The 22,966-nt window shown below is 37.6% G+C and overlaps 1 protein-coding gene across 1 annotated transcript in view; it reads right to left on the bottom strand.

The window, feature by feature from the left end:
* Nucleotides 1-22,966, bottom strand: part of ZFR (zinc finger RNA binding protein) — an 84,499-nt gene that overhangs the window by 47,579 nt on the left and 13,954 nt on the right. The window contains exons 3-5 of the mRNA XM_052659013.1: nucleotides 10,570-10,852; nucleotides 8,802-8,946; nucleotides 5,576-5,794 (exon numbers count right to left, since the gene is read on the bottom strand). Coding sequence (XP_052514973.1) covers nucleotides 5,576-5,794; nucleotides 8,802-8,946; nucleotides 10,570-10,852 — 647 coding nt within the window. The remainder of the gene's footprint in view (nucleotides 1-5,575; nucleotides 5,795-8,801; nucleotides 8,947-10,569; nucleotides 10,853-22,966) is intronic.

Below are 22,966 nucleotides of genomic sequence, written 5' to 3'. Positions count from 1 at the left end.
TCACTTCATGGCAAATAGATGGAGAAACAGTGGAAACAGTGGCTGACTTTATTTTTTAGGGCTCCAAAATCACTGCAGATGGTGACTGCAGCCATGAAATTAAAAGATGCTTACTCCTTGGAAGGAAAGTTATAACCAACCTAGACAGCATATTAGAAAGCAGAGACATTACTTTGTCAACAAAGGTCTGTCTAGTCAAGGCTATGATTTTTCCAGTGGTCATGTATGGATGTGAGAGTTGGACTATAAAGAAAGCTGAGCACTGAAGAATTGATGCTTTTGAACTGTGGTGTTAGAGAAGACTCTTGAGAGTCCCTTGGACCGCAAGGAGATCCAACCAGTCCACCCTAAAGGAGATCAGTCCTACGTGTTCATTGGAAGGACTGATGTTGAAGCTGAAAACTCCAATACTTTGGCCACCTGATGCAGAGAGCTGACTTATTTGAAAAGACCCTGATGCTGGGAAAGATTGAGGGCAGGAGGAGAAGGGGACGACAGAGGATGAGATGCTTGGATGGCATCACCCACTCAATAGACATGGGTTTGGGTAGACTCTGGCAGTTGGTGATGGACTGGTGAGGTCTGGCAGGCTGAGGTTCAAGGGGTTGCAGAGTCAGGTACGACTGAGCGACTGAACTGACCAGCTTCTAAGGTCCTTTGTGTTATTTAAACAACAAAAATCACTAAGCATAATATTTCCAAAATAACCTCCTTCATTTGCACATATGTAGTCTAAAACTAATAAAAGGTAAGCTTAATTATAGTTTACTATTCAGCATTTTTTAAAAAAATCAAAGCATAAACTGAAAGGTATGCTGAAGGTTCTGGAACTCTGCTAAGGGATCTCCTTTAAATTTCCTATAACTACTAGCAAACACATACATTTCTCGTAAAGCATTAAGGGAAAATAAATATAATGCTATGTCTCTAAATTAAGTAAAAGCTCAATTCTGAAAAGCGAAAACAATTTCACCTAAAAAGCACCTTATTATAAATACTTATCAAATAAGAAGTTACATAATTAGAACAGTTAGAATATAATTTTTAAAGGTACAGTATCAGAAACAAAGACTACCACATCAGCAGTAAATACATTATATCACAAGCCATCATTTAGTAGGTACCAACACTAGAATTCATTTTCAGTAAGAGATAAAAAGAATAGCTGACCTAAGCTGTAGCAGATATAAAATTGCAGACACAGAACTCAGAAGCCCTAATAATGATCTCTTTGGATGGCAATTTCACATTGTGTATCATATATTCTTTAAAATGTGTATACTCTTTGATATAAGTTACAAATCTAGGAATTTATCTGAGAAAAACAATTGGCCAACAGACAAATCTGCACATAAAATGATTATTTTACCCAGTGCTGTTTCAAGCTTTTCCTTAATATGAAACTAAATGTTCCCAACAGAAACTTTAAAACATAGCACAGGCATACAATAAAACAGTATTAGTCATTAAAAACTATGTTTTTCTAAGCATAGATCTTGGTTTCTAAATACCACTGCCATACAAGAAACCAAGGTTCCTTTGTGAAATGGCTAATTGTGAGTCTATGGCAGGAAAGGCTCAAAGTTTATTGTTGTTTTGCATTTTATTTATTCCTTAATACTCTGTCTTGTTCTGCATAGGTTATAAGGTGATAAGGGCCATTTCAGTTCTTACCTCTTGATGTTTTGTTATAGAGCTTGAGTGTGGGAAGCCTAGACACTGAAGTTTTAAAGTATTTTTTTTAATTTCTCAGAGATTTTATCTCCTACCCTATGTCAGGTGCTATGCTGGATATTAGGGATGCAATGGTGAATCAGGCAGAGCAACATCTTACTGCGCCAGAAAAGAAAGAAATGCTCAAAGACTAATGATGCCAAATTCAAAACACTCAGAATTGGTTTGAAAAGGATCCTTTACTATCCAAATTTGGGACACTGTGTGCCTCAAAAAGAAAAATGAAAGCAATGGATTACACTAAACTGAATAAAAAAAGAAGCCTATAGTAACACTAAAAAAGAAGGGGTGATGGGACTCTTCTTCAGGGAAGAATTCCTAAGAATCCAACTCATTTCACACTGATTTTTCATTTACCAATGGAGAATTAAAAGGATTTTTAGTAAAAGGATTTTTCATTCACCAATGGAGAATTTGATTCAGTTACTGATTTTCAAAGGATGTAACACCTTAGAAAGATAGCTGGGCCAACAGGCCCATAGATAACTTGGTTCATTACAAAATGGAAAAAGGTATCTTTAAAAAGGAAAGATCTGGTAGTCACTACTTCAATCAGTGATTATATTTGACACCATTAATAAGGAATAAACTGACATTATTTGTTACATGGCTGGCTTCTCTGATAGCTCAGCTGGTGAAGGGTCCACCAGCAATGCAGGAGACCCTGGTTTGATTCCTGGGTTGGGAAGTTCCACTGGAGAAGGGATAGGGTACCCATCCCAGTACTCCTGGGCTTCCCTTGTGGCTCAGCTATTAAAGAATCTGCCTGCAATGTGGGAGACCTGGGTTCATCCTTGGGTTGGGAAGATCCCCTGGAGAAGGGAAAGGCTACCTACTCCAGTATTCTGGCCTGGAGAATTCCATGGACTGTATAGTCCATGGGATTGCAAAGGGTCGGTCACGAATGAGCAACTTTCACTTTATTACATGCACCTGATGTGCTGAAATGAAATGCTGACACAGGTAGTTTTACTGACTAAAAAACTGCCAGAATCTAAATATAAAGAAAATCAGATAAATCCAGATTGTGGGATAGTCTACGAGACTAAAAAACTGCCAGAATCTAAACATAAAGAAAATCAGATAAATCCAGATTGTGGGATAGTCTACAAGACAACTTGTCTGAATTCTTCCAAAACATCAAGGCTGGGATCTTCCTGGTGGTCCAATGGTTAAGAACACACCTTCCAATGCAGAGGACATGGTTCAATCCCTGTTCCTGGAACTAAGATCTCACATGCCACGGGGCCTGCACACCACAACTACTGAGCCTGTACTCTCCGGACCCCATGCTTGTACTGAGCCTGAGCCTGAGCCTGAGCCTGTACTCTCTGGAGTCTGTGGCAAGCATATTGCTTGCCACAATGAAGGCCTGGTATGCCACAACTAAGACCTGATGCAACCAAACAGTAAATAAATAATATAAATATTTTTTAAAAAATCAAGGTCATGAGAGATAATATAAAGATAGAAGTTATTCTGTGGTGGTGGTGGTTTAGTCACTAAGTCATGTCCAATTCTTGTGATCCTGTGGACTTCAGCAACCCCCAGCTCCTGTGCCCATGGGATTTCCTAGACATGTATACTGGAGTGGGTTGCCATTTACTTCTCCAGGCAATCTTTCCAACTCAAGGACTGAACCTGAGTCTCTTGCATTGCAGGTGGATTCTTTACTGTTAAGCCACCAGGGAAGCCCCAGGGGTTATTCTACATCAAAGGAAAATGAAACTAATAACCAAACACAATCTATAATCCTTGACTGGATCCTGAATTTAAGACAAAGTACAAATACATCAACTATGGAGAAAGTCCAGCCATAAAAGACATTTGTGGACAACTGAAGAAAATTTATTAGATAATATCCATGTCCAATTTCTTATCTGCATTTTGTTATATAAAAGAATGCTCCTATTTTTAGGAAATACATGTGGAAGAATTCTAGGCAAGGCACCAAGTCATCGGCAACTTAGAAAACAAGGAAACATTGCTAAATCATTTGAAAATGTGTTTAAACAGAGGAAAGTTAAGCAAATGTAACAAAATAATATTTGGTGAATCTATGTAAATGTTGTATGGGCATGTGTTGTCTGTTTTTTTTTGTTTTTTTTTTTCACTTTTTTGCAAAAGGAAAATTTTCTAAAATTGGGGAAAAAACATGAACCAGGGAATGGTCTCTATACTTAGGGCATTCACAACAAGGAAAGCAGTTTACACTGTAGTACATATAAGACAAAATTCACTTTTTATAAAGAAACGATTATGTTTATATATGCATAATCCCATGGAAGAAAGTATAGAAAGACATGCACTAAAAAGTTAATGGTAATTAGTGTCTAGGGATAGATGCCTAGTAATTTAATTTTTCCTCCTTTTTAAATCAATAGCTTTGAGTTTTAAAATGATACATCACTTACATATGAAAGCAATAAACATAAATAATTATCTTCATGCTGTGTAAGGTATATTTAAGCAACTGAGAAAGACAAAGGCTGAGAGAGGCAGAAAGAAAAAGGGAAGAATAGATGCAAGGGAAAAACAAGGAATAGGAAAGGATAATATCACATTCCTTATTTATTAAAGCTGATGTGCGTTTTTTTCCTTAAGTGTCCAAATAGATTTCACTGAAATAACTCCATTTACAGTTATAACCAGTTAACCAGAGAAAGGCAGAAAAGTTGTATCTGTTCAATCATGAGTAACACATCAAAGAATAATAATATCTCCTTATGTCAGTTCATTTCCACACGGCTGTCTTAATTAACTTACAAATCTGTCCCCATTGCTCCCTTTCTCGAGCTCTCTTTGGCATCCTGTCTGCCCACAAGATAAAGACAAGACAACACAGCAGTCCATACAAGGCTTTTCACACTGACATTTCCAGCCTCAATTTCCTGTTATCCTGTGTATCCTGTATTTCAGCCACAATGAACTCTTGATCCCAAACATATCATGCCTGACTAATTTGTATCCCTAACATCACGCACAGAGTTCGACACAGAGTAAGAGATTAAAAATAATCTTTGAGAAATAAAAAAAGTTTAAAAATTCAGCGGCTACTTCTAACACCTCAACTACCAAAAAACATCAAGAGATGAAAAATGAAATTACCTATGCCACCTTAAATCCTCCATGAACAAGACAGCATACTAAGGAATAAGTAAAATGCAAAACCAACAACAAACTATACATTAGCACATCACTAAGTGTCTTCAAAAAAGCCATGTGTGACTTTAAGCACTCCAATACTACAACGTACCTCAGTGGAAAATTAGGAAGTACAGTGGGCACAGCAAGGTTTTAGTGATTATTCTTGGCCAGGAAAAATATGTGATTACTAAGGAAAATAAATCTACTCTGTTCTTCTAAAAGATGTGTTATATAACCATCATCTATGGATGTTTATAAAGGCCTCCAATATTTTCAAATTACTTATTCCTGATAGTAAATATGAAGATATAACTCCTTGTGAGCTGGAAAAACAATGTAAATATGTCAGTGGTACCTCCTGAAGTTAACCTTGAACTTTCAAATTCATTTGGAAAAGTCAGACAAGAAATGACCCTGTAGAATACTAGATGTTATTTTCTCTGACTGCAATGCTAGGCCCAAGGTTTTAAAAGCCCAGAGGGCATTTTTACATTCTGCTAAAATTTCCTGGCATTAAAAAAAAAAAACCATACATCCGTTCATCTGCCACACTATGTACAAATATTTGTATTAACACCTATCAATTAATTCAATTCTTGCTTTACTGGGAGTAAAATCATCCCACAGAAAACCGAGATAGTTTCTTAGTGAGTTTAATTTGCTTACTCATTTAAACACACTTTATCAGTCTTACCAGAATAAGTAACTGCCGTGGTACTATAAGTAGCACTCTGGGTATAGGATGGCACCACAGTAGCTGCAGCTGCTACTGGCTGTACGGTGGAGGATACAGGATAAATGGAGAAAGTAGTGGTAGCTGGACTTGGTGTGGCTGGTTTTATGGCTGTCACTTGTCGAGTTTGCTGGGCTTGTGTATACTGAGTTGCACCTTGGCTATAACCTGCTTTTGGGGCTAAATTGGGAAAGAGACATAAGAAAATTAGAAAGGTGAACCAGTATAGTTACTGTACCAATATCCTAGAAAAAACAAACATAAACATCATTAACTGGAAATTTTATGCTAGCAATTTCTCCTTGATAAAAGGAGTAAAATTCTTATTACCAACTTCATAAAGTACAACGTCTATATAAATTACTATTCTTCCCCAGATGCTTTCTATATATTTCCAAAATGACATTTTGTCAAGATTTGCCACTAATTGAAATACCAGTACTACTTAAACCATGTCATTAACAAATAGTTTTAAGGAGAGAGTGTGTGTGTGTATTTGGGCTACTCAGTATACTTGAGAGTTATGCTTAATACTGGGAACAAAACAGAGTGTGCCTCAAAGTATAATTTAAGTCACAGTAAAATTTTCAATGCTTGATTATATGGAACTTGTTCAAACACCATTTAAAAGAAGTTTACTGATTTGTCCATAGTGAACTTCAAGCTAATTACAACCCACAAGGAGCTACTTAATTCTTCAAATGTCAATAGCTCGAGTGCAGCTGTTTTTAAATGGCTATCATGTCTCGCCTGAACTTTCTGCTGTCTTTGAACACATTACAACCAGTGTATACCTGGGGTACAGTGTTAAAGAATCTGCCTGCTAATGCAGGAGAGTCAAGTTTGATCCCTGGGTAGGGAAGATCCCCTGTAGTAGGCAATGGCAACCCACTCCAGTATTCTTGACTGGAAAATTCCATGGACAGAACAACCTGGCGGGTGGGCTACAGTCCATGGGGTCACAAAGAGTCCGATATGACTGAGTGCACATATACTTATTTGAATACCTTAAGAATCTTTTGAGATTTACCATCACTAAATTAATAATTAATCCCTCATTAAGGATCACTAAAGCATACAAATGTAATTTTCTGAGAAAGGCCCAAATATATCAGGGACCAAACTCATTTACGCTTAGTTAAGTAAATGTACTTTAAATAAACAGCACTTAACAGTTTATAAAACTTTTTCTACACATAGTATGAACTCTGATCCACATAACATACAGATGTGTACAACATTTTACAAGAAAACTCTGATGTCCAAGAGCTAAATAATCTTAAAAAGTCACATGGTCATGTCAGATTTTAGACTATACCATGGTAATCTGACTCAAGATTAATTCAGTACTCTTCAGCATAATCCATCAAACCTTGGTAATTAATCAAGAAGTTTATTAAAGCTCATTGTACCCACAGATCATTAGAAAGGAGACTATAAGAAAAGTCAGGATCATTATAATTCAAAGTACTTTTAACCCACTTTCTAAGGGACTCATAAAATGAATCCTAGATCTAAAACTAACCTAGAAAGAGCTGAGTCAACTACCCCATTCACAAATAAGAGAAGAGATGAAATGAGGTAAAAAATCACTTGCCCATGATACTGGTAACACCAGGGCTAGAAACCAATTCTACTCTTTCCTAATTCAAGGCTCTACCCACACTCTCATGGTCCTTCAAAAATAAAAGAGTCGCCTACTTTTCAGGCTGTATACTGTCATTCTGTTTATTTAACTTATATGTAGAGTATGTCATGTGAAATGATGGGCTGCATGAAGCTGGAATCAAGACTGCCGGGAGAAAAATTAATAAACTCAGAGATGAGGATGACACCACCCTTATGGCAGAAAGCGAAGAACTAAAAGAGTCTCTTGATGAAAGTGAAAAAGGAGAGTGAAAAACCTGGCTTAAAACTCAACATTAAAAAAACTAAGATCATGGCATCCAGTCCCATCATTTTATGGCAAAGAGATAGGGAAACAATGGAAACAGTAACAGACTTTATTTTCTTGGGCTCCAAAATCACTGCAGATGGTGACTGCACCCAAGAAATTAGAAGATGCTCACTCCTTGGATGAAAAGCTATGACCAACATAGCATATTAAAAAGCAGAGTCATTACTTTGCTGGCAAAGGTCCATCTAGTCAAAGCTATGGTTTTTCCAGTCGTCTTGTATGGATGTGAGAGTTGGACTATAAAGAAAGCTGAGTGCTGAAGAATTGATGCTTTTGAACTGTGGTGTTGGAGAAGTCTCTTGAGAGTCCCTTGGACTGCAAGGAGATCAAACCAGTCAACACTAAAGGAAATCAGTCCTGAATACTCACTGGAAGGACTGATGCTGAAGCTTCAATACTCTGGTCACCTGATGTGAAGAAATGACTCCTTGGAAAAGACCCTGATGCTGGGAAAGATTGAAGGCGGGAGGAGAAGGGGATGACAGAGGATGAGATGGTTGGATGGCATCACTGACTCGATGGACAGAGCAGGCTCTGGGAGTTGGTGATGGACAGGGAGGCCTGGCATGCTGCAGTCCATGGGGTCATAAAGAGTTGCACACCACTGAGCAACTGAACTGACTAACTTTTCAGAACTCAAGAGAGCTTTGGTCTTAAAGGTGCTCAGTTAAATTTCTATGAAAAAAAAAAATCCATCTTTGAAAGACTACAGATATGTAGGCTTTGCAAACAAAACAGTTTCTGCATTCAAACCGTTAATATATAATGTACTATCAGTGGCTGATAACAAAACCAACTGTCATTACAGATCAGAGAAAGATGAATTAAAAATATGGATCCACAAAATGGAAACCACCATCAGGGCCTCCACTTATTACAAAGGAAGGTATGTCTGGGCATTTCTGGGCCAAAAGCAGGCAGCCAGAAGTTACTGCCACAACTTCTTTTGTACCGCTTATTTCAGCAGAAAAAGAACTGTAAGCTGTAGACCAGACATGAAATACACTTCCAAGAGAGAAGGATATGATTATGAACTGCCTCCAGAGCCTTCTCTCTTTGGGACTCAAAGGCATTTTTATACAGAAAAGAGGACATGGCTAGAACCTGCCTCTCAAGGTAATATAACACAATAAGTTTAGATGGATTCAAAAGCCTATCTTCATTAAATAACACCTTGAATAATATGTTTCAACAGTGTACAATGGAAGGGTGGTATGTTAATAAACTCACCTGTCTGATAGTAGGTCTCAGCAACAGAAGGCTGAGGCTGGGCGGCGGCAGCTACAGCAGCAGCAGTTGCTGTTGGTTGTTGGTAGTACTGCTTACTATCATAAGCTACAGCAGGAGCTGTGGATCTTACATATGAGTACGAATCCTAAAGAAAGAGAATGAAAGAAAATCTTGCTATCAGTGAAGTGGCAGAGGAAAAAACCTCATCTTCGCCACATTAAAAATCCAATAAAGGAAAACAGAAACCTAAATATGTATGAACATAAACAGAAGATTCAAATTCAATACAAAGGGGATTCATTTGGGACTTCATTAAATAAGATCAAATCATTTTAAGCAGCATGCTTAACTTTTACAGTAGAAAAAATCATCAAAACATTTAAAAATAAACATTACCTAAAACTTAATTTTATTTAAAAATTGATTGGTGGATCTGCCTTAAAGATGGACTCCAGAGTAAAGAACACCTGGGTGTTCTAAGCTTTGTGACTGTTTCAGCTTTCTTTTTGTTCGTCCTTATTTACCACTATTTATTAACATAATGACGAGTAAGAGCTTCCAGGTGGAGGGAAGGTAAACAAGAGGTTCTAAGGGAAAGGAATATTAATTACAAATCTCAAAAGCAATGAAGATCAAGATGAGCTGGTTGAATTCTAGCACTGTATATAGTGAGGAGGGCTTGGGAGGCACACAGGTAGAAAGACTGAAGAAGTAGGCAGGACCCAGAAAATGATGGGCTTCATACACCCTATTAAAAATAATAAAATTTATTATATTCTGTCTATGGACGTAAGGAAAACAATCACACGTCAAAGTAATTCTGAGTTTAGAAACCTGCTAAATATTAATAGCAAATGCTAATAATGCTGATCCATATGTCAATTTCTTGGATAACAAAATAAATCCCTTTATTTTAGAAAGAATATTAAAAAATCAGAAGCCCCAAAGTTTAAAAACTAGATCTTAAAAGTAAACAAACAAAAAATGGGTTAAAAGAATTGGGACCAAATTTATTAAATAAGCAAGTAGTAATTTAGTGCCATATGAGACATAAAGAGACCATATTTTTATAAAGAGAATTAAGAGCTTTATGTTCCCATAAACCTAACAAGAAGCAATTAGATGACTTAAGGGCAGGATCAATTTCTGTTATAAAGAAATAGTATCTCGAGGGGAAGTACACATAGGCAATAGAATTTCCACAGTGTTTCAGGAAGACATTATGTAATTTGCTTTGTTTAATGGCATTCCAGCATGTGGGTTCCCACACCAGAGGCTAAACCCAAGCTCCCTGCAGTGGAAGTGCCAGGTAACCACTGGACTGACAGGGAAGTCCTAACACTATGTAATCTGTTTGTCCCACACAGTTGAAGCTCATGGTTCTCAAAACAGACATAGGGGTGTCCCAAGTGGATAAATAATGCCACAGTACCAACAAGGGGCAGAAGACCTTATATGTCTTAATTTTTCTCAAAACCCTTGTTAAATTAAAATATTTAGCCAGTAATTTTTTTTAATTAAAGCAAACATATATATATAGAGTGAAGTGAAATAGACTAGGGGATTAAAAATATAAAATTCACTGCAAGGAAGCTTAATCTCTGGAGTATGCCCCTGGATTACCTAGGAATACACACTCACTTTTCTCTATCATTAGAGGTATATTTTGCAAGACTCAAGTTTGAAAAGCATTGGCTTGGACATTACATTAAACACTGATACCATTGAACCTGTATGTTAAGGCTAATGAAGGCAGAAGCTTTCTTACCTGGTAGTTCTGTGTAGTAGCTGGGGGTGGTGGTGGAGGTGCTTCTTGTTGCCTCTGTGTATAACCATAGTCAGTCGCTGTGTGTGCAGTGGGGTAACCTCCATAAGCAGCAGCTGTTGCAGCAGCTGCAACAGCTACTGGAGCAGGCCTGGCAACTGCAACTGTGGCGGCTGCTGGTGCATAGGCAGCAGTAACTGTGTGAGCAGCTACTGGAGCCTGATGGACAGTGTAGCTAGCAACGGTGGTTGGATGCGAGTAGGCTACACCCGAAGCTGGCTGCTGGCTATATTGTGGAGTAGAAGAATAAACAAAATACAATTTAATTTTTAAAATCTAGGAATTCAATCAACTTAAAAGCACATTTCCCAGTAATTTAATCATGGACTACAAAAGAACAAGTATGAACTTAATAAACCACCTAACCAAATACCCTATTTGTTACTGTTGCATAATTTTCATCCCTTAATCTGAATAAATTAAGACAGTCACACTTATTGTTTCAGATCAAAAGATCATTATCACAAAGCAGGGAGGACAAACTGAGATAAGAAGCAGTATTAGGGAAAAAAATTGATTAAATTAGGAGCTTAAAAAAGTTTATTTGCTGTATGTAAAGTTCTTTATTATGTTCTATAGTTTTAAAATATCGTATTCTAGCTCCAATTAAGGAAAACATTTAAGGTAGAAATTGTTACCGACATGACTTAAGAAATACTTCTGCTGCTCTAAGGCAGTGGTTCTCAACTAGGGGAGACTATGCTCTCCTATAGATACCTGGTCATGTCTGGAGATATTTTTGATGATCAAACTGTAGAGGAGAAGGTGGTGATGTGTGCTACTCATATTTAGTGGGCAGAGGTCAGTGATGCTGTTATATATCCTATAAAGGACAGCTATCCACAACAAAGAATTATCCAAAGAATGCCAACAGTGCTGAGGTTGAGAAATCCTCTAGAGTACAGATTTTACAATGCAGTATCTATTATATTAGATACATTTTCCAGGTTACAGGCAGCAATCATTATACACATTTCTTTCTCTCTTAAAAATGTAGCACATGCTGCAAAAGGAGACCTAAGTCAGATGTTTTGCAATCATAACCATTTAGACCTCAAAGAGACAAAACCATTTTCCAAAACTCTGAATCAAATCAATCTTCAGGTAAAGTTCTTAAAGTAACATTTACTTTAATTTTTAATTTGACAGCCTATGTCACATAAAACAACGCCCACAGGTGTTAGCATATAAAAACGTTTTTGTTGTTTTAGGTTCTCTGTTAAGTAATACATTCACAATCACACCTGCTAAAGCTCTATTACCAAGGCAGAAATGCCTTCTTAAAAAAAAGGACAGCCCCAACAGTTATTTACCTGACAGGTTTTAGTTGACCATACGTTTTAATACGACTCAAAAGTTAAGTACTGCTAAGGAAAAAAAATACCTGACATAGCTGAAGCTGCACTAATAAACTAGTGTGCCTGATTCATGGGTTACAGTACAGGATATTCTTCACTGGTATGCACAATACCAAAAAAATATGGCATAGAATTAAAATCTGGGGCCATCATATTTTAACTGTATTACGGAAGACACTGACAATTAGAATGTATTCAAAAGGAATCAGTATGAAGTTTATAAGTATGGGTATTATTTTACATAAAAAGTAGAGGACCTGGGGACATTCAGTCTAGAAAAGGTGACCTTGGAAGATATGATAGCTGCCTTCTAATAGAAGAGACTTACTCCATGCTGCTCCAGAGAACAGAACTAGAACCAATGGATGGAAGGGTGGCAGATTTCAGCCCAATATGAAAAAGAAAAAAAAACAAAAACTTAGAACAGAGTCCAAAGAAACTCTTGTAATTTCTATTTGGATGAGGTTTTCCACATTTTGACACTAAAAATTAGCTAACATTTTCTACATATATGCCAATTATAAGACAGGAAAAAGGAAGTTTAAACTGCACTAGTGGGAAATTAGATGGGCATTGACATTTTCTATGGATAATTCCACATTGTTAAGAAAAATTCCAGTAACGTATAGTTCTTCAAAATTCCTAGAACCGAGAAAGAGAATCATGTTTAAAATATAAATGCACCAGTTCTGTGGAACTTGTATTTAACATTTACTGGTAAGATTTCGCACGTACAGGCTATACGGATACATAAAAATCCAGAGAGTCTTGAATTCCTATACTGTTTCCATTCATCCCACTGCTCTTCATCGAGCATCTGTTCACATTTTATGCTCCCCAAAATGTGTCCTATAGGACAAAAAGCAAAAGTTGGAGTAGAATAGAAATATCAAGTATGCTAGGCAGGCAATTTGATGTATACTGCCTCTGATCTTTACAAGTCCACACAGCTTGGGGATGGATGACCTTGTGCTCTGGTTTATGCCTATTGCCCCACATATTTATTAATAGTATTCTCACTCAACTATGTCTCAATGTGAACAATAAATTTTATAGTCACTCTTCCCAGCAGCCATATAAAAAAGATGCCAGTGCATTTAGCAATTACCATATATTTACATCCTTAAGGTTAACTAATCTAACTTGCTCTCTACAACCAGGTCCCTAACCATCATCTGGACTGGAACCACAGCCTCCAACAAAGCATCATGAAGGATGATGATCCACTCTCAGTTCCCAGGGAGTCAAGGGCTAGGGCAGCTGACAGCAGTTAAGAATAAGGATTCTCTGATGTGTTATCTTAGATCCATCTGGGAAATTCTCTTTCAATTTCAAATATCTTTAGAAAAACGGTCTTTTATATGACACAAATGACCACACTGGACTATACTAATGCAATTAAATATCAAGCAGCTAAGTCTAAACAATTAATTTTTAAGAATTCAGGTCAAGTTCAAATTAGTTTATGTAAAATTAGTCTTAAGTTGAAACAGTTCAAATCAAGGTTTTTGCCTAGTCTCGAGTGTTAGAATAAAAGGTAAGTTATACCTCTATATAAAACTTAAGACTTAATCATCTTATGGAGAAGAAAATGGCAAACCACTCCAATATTCTTGCCTGGCAAATCCCAAGGACAGAGGAGCCTGGTGGGCTACAGTCCATGAGGTCGCAAAAAGTCAGACACAACTGAGCACACACGCACAACTGTCCTTAAGTTGTTTCTTAAATAGGGAACTCCCTGGCAGTCCAGTGGTTAGGACTCTGAACTCTCACTGCCAATGGCCCCAGTTCAATCCCTGCTTGGGAACTAAATTCCCACAAGTCATGTGCTCCCCCCACCAATCTTAAATAAACCAGGACATAAAATAAAAACCCACATCCTGTGCCACAGAAATAATCTGTGAAATGAGATTTTCATTTACTAAACAACCAGGAAAGCAGAGGCTTTTATTTAGATGATAATATCCTTTGTAAATAAATCTAATCAGTTTCAGTCAGTTTTAAAGTGCAACAAACTAAAAAAAACAAATTATGAAACAAACATAGGAAATCAACATGGGTAAGAAAGCTTAAGAAATAATCAGACATAAAATAGGAATGGTATTTCTCTTGAGGGGGGAGCATTTAGGATATTATTGATATTAAAGAGTAAAAAAATGTTTCATATTCCTGAACTATTTACCTTCAGCTTAAGAACTGAAGCTAAAGATGTTCAAACTACCTACCGCACAACTGCACTCATTTCACATGCAAGGTAATGCTCAAAATTCTTCAAGCTAGACTTCAATAGCATGTGAACCAAGAACTTGCAGATGTATAAGCTTGACTGAGAAAAGGCAGAGAAACCAGAGATCAAATTAACATTCGCTGAATCATAGGGAAAGCAAGAGAATTTCAGAAAAGTATCTACTTCTGCTTCATTGACTATGCTAAAGCCTTTGACTGTGTGGATCACAATAAACTGTGGAAAACTCTTCAAGATTTGGGAATACCAGACCACATTACCTGTCTCCCAAGAAACCTGTCTGCAGACTAGGAAGCAACAGTTAGAACCAGACATGGAACATGGACTGGTTCAAAATTGGGAAAGGAGTACATCAAGTTTGTATACTGTTACCCTGCTTATTTAACTTCTATGCAGAGTACATCATGCAAAATGCTGGGCTCAATGAAGTAGAAGCTGGAATCAAGAAGACTGCTGGGAGAAACAGCAACTACATCAGAAACGCAGCCCATACTGTCCTAATGGCAGAAAGCAAAGAGTAACTAAATAGCCTCTTGATTGATGAAGGTGAAAAAGGAGAGTGAAAAGCTGGCTTAAAACTCATCATTCAGAAAACTAAGATCATGGTATCTGGTCCTAACACTTCATAGCAAATAGATGGAGAAAAAGTGGAAACAATGGCAGATTTTATTTTCTTGGGCTCCAAAATCATTCTGGATTGTGACTGTAGCAATGAAATTAAGATGCTTGCCCTTGGAAGGAAAGCTATGACAAACCTAGACAGCATATTAAAAAGCAAAGGCATCACTTTGCTGACAAAGGTCCATATAGTCAAAGCTATGATCTTTCCAGTAGTCATGTACAAATGTGAGAGTTGGACCATAAAGAAGGCTAAGTGACAAAAAATTATGCTTCAAATTGTGGTGCTGGAGAAGACAACGAGAGTTACTTGAACAGCAAAAGTTACTTGAACCAGTCAATCCTAAAGGAAATCACCTCTGAATATTCATTGGAAGGACTGATGCTGCTGAAGCTCTAATACTTTGGCCACCTGATGCGAAGAGCTGACTCACTGGAAAAGACCCTGATGCTGGGTAAGGTTGAGGGCAGAAGGAAAAGGGGGTGACAGAGGAGGAGATGGTTGGATGGCATCATCAACTCAATGGACATGAGTCTGAGTAAACTCCTGGAGATAGTGAAGGCCTGGTGTGCTGCAGTCCATGAGGTCACAGAGAATCAGACATGTCTTAGCAACTGAAAACCAACAAAGCTGAAAGTGAAGACAGTCAGAAGCCTAATCAAAATAAACAGCCAGCCAAAATGACCAGATATTACTACAAACTGAAAAAGAAACAAGAATGATTCCATGGGAAATGGATAACTCAAAGCAACAGATAAGAATTTTCAAAATCTCCAATTTGTATCTATAAAATAAGAACTTTACACTTGTTAGAAGATAAAAGTGAAAGACATTAACAAGATGAAAATGATTAAAGAGAAAGGATAAATATAGCAGGTCTTAAATTCTAACAAGAAGGAATTCTAGAGAAAAGAAAAAAAGCAGATGGAAGAAATTAAGAAATAAAATTTTCCCACTCTTGAAGGGAGGAATGTGTTTTCAAATTCAGAGGTCTACAGAGTGCAGAACAGAAAGAAAGGACAACGCTGACATTTAGCTTTTCATAACACCTCAAGACAAAGAGAAAAAAAATCCTTTAACTCTCCAGACACAAACAAAACAGGTTACCTACACACAACTAAATGAAAATCAGACTTATTTTTAACACTAGTGGCTGGAAGACAATATGGTAATGTCTTGAAAATTCAAGGGAAAATGGTTATCAATGTGGAATTCTGCACCCAGCTAAACTATTAACACAGAATATAGATTCTGACATTTAAGGTCTGAAGTTTACCTCCTATATGCCTTTTCTTAGGAAGCTACATGAAAATGTACTTCACCAAAAAATAAAACAAGAAAAATACCATGGAATTCCACAAACAGTGGATTCAAACTAGGAGAGTGATAAAAGCCCAGGTCAGCAGTAATACAAAGGCCCAGATGAGACCGCAATCAAAGGAAGGACAGAAGCCTCCAGGAGAAAGATGTTCAGGAAAACAGATGACTGGACAATAGATGGCAGATCAGGAGCCTGGGGAAATCTCATGATATAATCAAGGCACCAAGAAGACTTGGGTGAAAAACAGGTTAATGAAAGACTTCAGGAAATATGAAACTGGTCAGGAAAAATCATGATCACAGCTGAGCAACTAGTAGAGTGTAAAAAAAGGAAAACCCGTTTGAACTAGAGCCTAGAAAGATTATTAAGTGATACAGGGTTATAAAATGGAATACACTAGGAATTCTAATCATAGATCAGTACTTGGCACCACAGTATATACTATTTACAGTCATAAAAATGAAATGGTTTTGCTTTCAAGTTTTAGAATAAACCTAAATCACAGAAGATAAACTATTACAGAACACAATGTAAATGCTATCACAAGGAAAACTACTGCTGAGTAGAGGGATGGAGTGGAGAAAGAAGGAGAGTGAAGCAGAAGAATTTAAAGATTCTTAACAGTACCAAGATACTATCAGCTTGTGATGGAACGACAACAGAACTGACAGTACTGTTGAAGAGAGACAGCCATATTACTGGATCTGGGAGGAGAAACATGAGAAGCATGAGAAAGTATATATGAACTCACCACGACTGTAAGAAGTCAAATTAATGTATAGTTGATAAATTAAGATATAAAAATGCAGCATACTATTTAGTGATATGGAAGTCAGAAATAAAACCAAGATGTATTAAAGGTGAGGGTCCCTAGGAAGTGGAATTAGGAAGCAGGGAGAAGGAAAATAAGGGACTTGTTATCATTAAGTCCTTCTATCTATTTTTAACTGGTTAATGCATTATTCTGGGAAAAGGGAAGCATAAGATATTAGAACAGAATTCTAAGACAGGCAACTTTAATGACTAACAAATCAGCCCTAAATTTAAATACTCCCTTATAGTTATTCCAATACAACTCCACACCTACATTTCTGGCCTCAACCTGAATCTGTACCCGACTCTGGGCCCATCTTTCAAATTCCATTAATATGACCTGGCTTTATATTACACTACTGAAATCACAATAAGTTATGTGTACAAATGGCTTGTCCACATAAATGGCATCTAGTAACGGGAAACTTTCCTACATTTCAGTTCTCAAAACGTGATCCAAGGACAGCTAAGGGTCTCTAAGATTATTACACAGGGTCTACAAGGTTGGTTCTCTTTTATCAATTACAAATTGCCTTCATATATTTTAATCCAAACAACTTATTGCAACAGACTAAATGCAAAAGCAGACATGGGAATCCAACCATCTTATCTCTATATTAAAAAGATTTGTAAAAATGAAAAACAATGCTTCTCATCTCACTACTTTTTTTGTGGTTGGAATAGTTACTTTTCATAAAGATATTCTTGGTTAGCATGTAGTGGCTTTCAGTTCAGTTCAGTTCAGTCTCTCAGTCGTGTCCGACTCTTTGCGACCCCATGAATCGCAGCACACCAGGCCTCCCTGTCCATCACCATCTCCCAGAGTTCACTCAGACTCACGTCCATCGAATCAGTGATGCCATCCAGCCATCTCATCCTCTGTCATCCCCTTCTCCTCCTGCCCCCAATCCCTCCCAGCATCAAAGTCTTTTCCAGTGAGTCAACTCTTCACATGAGGTGGCCAAAGTACTGGAGTTTCAGCTTTAGCATCATTCCTTCCAAAGAAATCCCAGGGCTGATCTCCTTCAGAATGGACTGGTTGGATCTCCTTGCAGTCCAAGGGACTCTCAAGAGTCTTCTCCAACACCACAGTTCAAACGCATCAATTCTTTGGCACTCAGCCTTCTTCACAGTCCAACTCTCACATCCATACATGACCACAGGAAAAACCATAGCCATGACTAGATGGACCTTAGTCAGCAAAGTAATGTCTCTGCTTTTGAATATGCTATCTAGGTTGGTCATAACTTTTCTTCCAAGGAGTAAGCGTCTTTTAATTTCATGGCTGCAGTCACCATCTGCAGTGATTTTGGAGCCCCCAAAAATAAAGTCTGACACTGGTTCCACTGTTTCCCCATCTATTTCCCATGAAGTGATGGGACTGGATGCCATGATCTTCGTTTTCTGAATGTTGAGCTTTAAGCCAACTTTTTCACTCTCCTCTTTCACTTTCATCAAGAGGCTTTTTAGCTCCTCTTCACTTTCTGACATAAGGGTGGTGTCATCTGCATATCTGAGGTTATTGATATTCTCCCAGCAATCTTGATTCCAGCTTGTGTTTCTTCCAGTCCAGCGTTTCTCATGATGTACTCTGCATATAAGTTAAACAAGCAGGGTGACAATATACAGCCTTGACGTACTCCTTTTCCTATTCGGAACCAGTCTGTTGTTCCATGTCCAGTTCTAACTGTTGCTTCCTGATCTGCATACAAATTTCTCAAGAGGCAGGTCAGGTGGTCTGGTATTCCCATCTCTCTCAGAATTTTCCACAGTTTATTGTGATCCATACAGTCAAAGGCTTTGGCATAGTCAATAATAAAAACAATTTTATAAATACCTTAGAAGGGTCCCAGAACCTGAATGTTTGAGAATCACCATATTATAAAACAGAACATTAACTTAAGGTCTGTGATGGTATTCATCCTTTATTTTTGTGCTCTTAACTTATAACCTCCGTAAGCAAAATGCTTCCATCTTATGACAGAGAAACAGTATTTGTTGTCCGTTAAAACGAAGAGTGCACGAGTGGCCAGAGGTCTGTTGCCTAAACCTAGGGCTCCAAATCTCCTCCTGGTTAACTGCTATAGATACCAATTTCTGTGTTAACAGAGACATCAAAGGCATTGGGAAGTAAAGGCTCAGAACTGTGGAACCCCCAAAAGAAACTAACAGAAGGTGAATTAGGAAAAAGCCCACTTCCCCCTTTAAGGCAGAACTGTATGGAAACTTTCTTGTCTGAGCCTTGGCTCTAGGTAACGGAGAGAAGGCTCTTCTTTGATAATTCTTAACAAGTGAGCACTCTCCTAGCTTGGGCTCTGGAATTCACATTATCTGACCAGGGAAAACACCAAACCAAGTATCTCTGTGCTGACAATGCTTCCAGGTGCCACAGAATCCAGATTTCTCTCTAATGCTACAATCCTGCAAGAAAGAGATCTCAATCAAAAATGAAACCCATAAGGAAATAAGATACTATGAGCAAGAGCTTGTAAAATTATTTAAAAACTGAGAAAACTACAATTATTAGAATTATTGGATACAAAACAGAAAATAAGCACACTAAAGAGATAGTCAAAACCAAGACCAAGAGGTCAATCAAAAACAATTAGATGAATGGAAACAATTTCCAGAAATGAAATACAGTACATAAAAATTAGAATCTTAGAAAGGCATCACATAACTGATTAGACATAGCTGGCAAAAAAAAAAAAAAATCCGTAAAACTTACCCAGAATGCACACAAAGAGATGAAAGATATTAAAGAGGTTAAAAGACCAGGAGGAAAGAATAACAAATGTTAACTTGCAAATCACTGGAGCTATAAATGAAGAAAAAGAATGGGAGAGAGGACATCTAAACAGAATGTCTGATATAACAATCCTCATATCCAGGAGTCCCAACTACTCCAAAGTAAGATTAAATAAGGAATTCTCACCAAAATCCATCTGAGTGAAACTGTAAACACCAAAGAATGAAAAGCACAACTAGTCTGAGGAAGAAAATTCCCTAGAGACTAAGTGATGACGTCTCAAGAATAAGAAGGGAGAAATGAAGATACTTTGAAATTTAAAAAACAAAACAAGAAAATCTGTTCTTAGTAAACCCATAGTAAAGGACATTCTCAAAGATATACTTTAGGAAGAAAGAAAATGATCTCAGGATGAATGAACGTCAAGTTAAAAAAAAGGTAAATTTGAAGGCAAATTTAAATAATTGCTGGCTATATAAGACAATTTTGTCCAACAACTGTCACAGGGTTTAGAAAATCTAAAAACAACAAAAGCACAAAATCAGCACAACTCATCAAAGTTAAAGCATTTTAAGTCCTTGTTCTGTTTAGGAAGGTAATGTAAAGGTACCTTCCTAAACAGATAAAGGTAATGATCACCTTTGAAGTGAAGTAAAATCACTTAGTCGTGTCCGACTCTGCGAGCCCATGGACTGTAGCCTACCAGGCTCCTCCGTCCATGGGATTCTCCAGGCAAGAGTACTGGAGTGTGGTGCCATTGCCTTCTCCAGTAATATTTCTTTGAGCCCCCTTTTTTTTTTGGCGGGTGGGGGGCAAGAATACTGGAGTGGGTTGCCATTCCCTTCTCTAGGAGATCTTCCTGACCCAGGAATTGAACCTGGGTCTCCTGCAGTGTAGGCAGACGCTTCACCGTCTGAGCCACCGGGGAAGTAATTAACTTTAAATTTAAAATGTGAAATTTCTAGAGGAACCACCATAGGACAGATGCAGAATGTTTAATTTTCTGACCTTGAAAGGCCATGAGGGGAAAAATAATCTCAAGAAAATGTAGGTAGCTTCTGTCACTTATATTATTAAATGTGTGGTTTTTACTCTGTTGAGTGTATCTGTTTCAACTTTGGATAACACAGTAAAGTAACTGATAAAACATTTTTTTCTTTCTTTTGGCACACAAAACACAACCTTTCCATTAGCCCAAATTTAATGTTCAACATTGTTGGACTCTTCTAGGTCAAATCATAGGATTTTCTATGTCTACAAAACTTCTGTCGAATTTATCTTCTTTATATTTAATATTTTATAATGTTAAGAATGATGAAAAAAGACATATAACCTTTAGCTATTCCTTAAACTTGCTATGTCATGCTCTATTACCTTTACAATGCTATTAAAACAATAACTGCATCATTGCAGAATTTTGGAAGAAACTTAAATTCAGGCTCTATTTTCTTAAAAACCAGAACCAATAAAATAACGAATCCTACAATGTCTACCAACTCATTAGATTTGTAGACTACAAGGGAGAAAGATGGTTAAATATCTGGATTAAATATCCCAGGTGTGGATGTGACTGGTGATGTAAGTCAAGTCTGATGCTGTAAAGAGCAATACTGCATAGGAAGCTGGAATGTTAGGTCCATGAATCAAGGCAAATTGGAGTGGTCAAACAGGAGATGCCAAGAGTGAACATCAACATCTTAGGAATCAGTGAAATAAAATGGACTGGAATGGGTGAATTTAACTCAGATGACCATTATATCTACCACTGTGGGCAAGAATCCCTTAGAAGAAATGGAGTAGCCATCATAGTCAACAGAAGAGTCTGAAATGCAGTACTTGGCTGCAATCTCAAAAATGACAGAATGATCTGTTTGTTCCCAAGGCAAACCATTCAATATCACAGTAATCCAAGTCTATGCCCCAACCAGTAATGCTGAAGAAACTGAAGTTGAATGGTTCTAAGAAGACCTACAAGACCTTCTAGAACACACACCCCAAAAAGATGTCCTTTTCATTATAGGGGACTGAAATGCAAAAGTAGGAAGTCAAGAGATACCTGGAATAACAGACAAATTTGGCCTTGGAGTACAAAACAAAGCAGGTCAAAGGCTAATGGAGTTGCCAACAGAACACACCAGTCACAGCAAACACCCTCCAACAACACAAGAGAAGACTCTAAACATGGACATCACCAGATGGTCAATACAGAAATCAGACTGATTATATTCTTTTCAGCCAAAGATGGAGAAGCTCTTAAGAGTCATCAAAAACAAGAGCAGGAGCTGACTGTGGCTCAGATCATGAACTCCTTGTTGCCAACAAGACTTAAATTGAAGGAAGTAGTTCCCTACTAGACCATTCAGGTTTGACCTAAATTAAATCCCTTATGCTTATACAGTGGAAGGGACAAATAGATTCAAGGGATTAGATCTGATAAGCAGAGTGCCCGAAGAACTATGGACAGAAGCTCGGGATATTGTACAGGAAGCAGGGATCAAGACCATCCGCAAGAAAAAGAAATGCAAAAAGGCAAAACTGTTGTCTAAGGAAGTCTTACAAATAGCTAAGGAAAGAAGAGAAGCTAAAGGCAAAGGAGAAAAGGAAAGATATATCCCTTTGAATGCAGAGTTCCAAAAAATAGCAAGGAGACAGAAGAAAGCCTTCCTTGGTGATCAATGCAAAGAAATAGAGGAAAACAATAGAATGGGAAAGACTAGAGATCTCTTCAAGAAAACTGGAGACACCAAGAGAAATTTCATGCAAAATGGGCACAATAAAGGACAGAAATGTTACAGACCTATCAGAAGTAGAAGATATTAAGAAGAATATAGAATATATTCTGTGGCAAGAAGAACTATACAAAAAAAAAATCTTCATGACCCAAATAACCACGATGGCGTGATCACTCACCTAGAGCCAGACATGCTGGAGTTTGAAGTCAAGTGGGCCTTAGGAAGCATCACTACGAACAAAGCTAGTGGAGGTGATGGAATTCCAGCTGAGCTATTTCAAATCCTAAAAGATGATGCTGTGAAAGTGCTGCACTCAATATGCCAGCAAATCTGGAAAAGTCAGCAGTGGCCATAGGACTGGAAAAGGTCAGTTTTCATTCCAATCCCAAAGAAAGGCGATGCCAAAGAACGTTCAAACTACCGCACAACTGCACTCATCTCACATGCTAGAAAGGTAATGCTCAAAATTCCCCAAGCCAGGCTTCAACACTACATAAACTGTG

This window comes from Budorcas taxicolor, chromosome 20, assembly GCF_023091745.1.
Source record: "Budorcas taxicolor isolate Tak-1 chromosome 20, Takin1.1, whole genome shotgun sequence".
Taxonomy (NCBI): domain Eukaryota; kingdom Metazoa; phylum Chordata; class Mammalia; order Artiodactyla; family Bovidae; genus Budorcas; species Budorcas taxicolor.
Note: the sequence above shows the minus strand (reverse complement) of the source record. Positions and strands in the feature narration are given on the sequence as shown.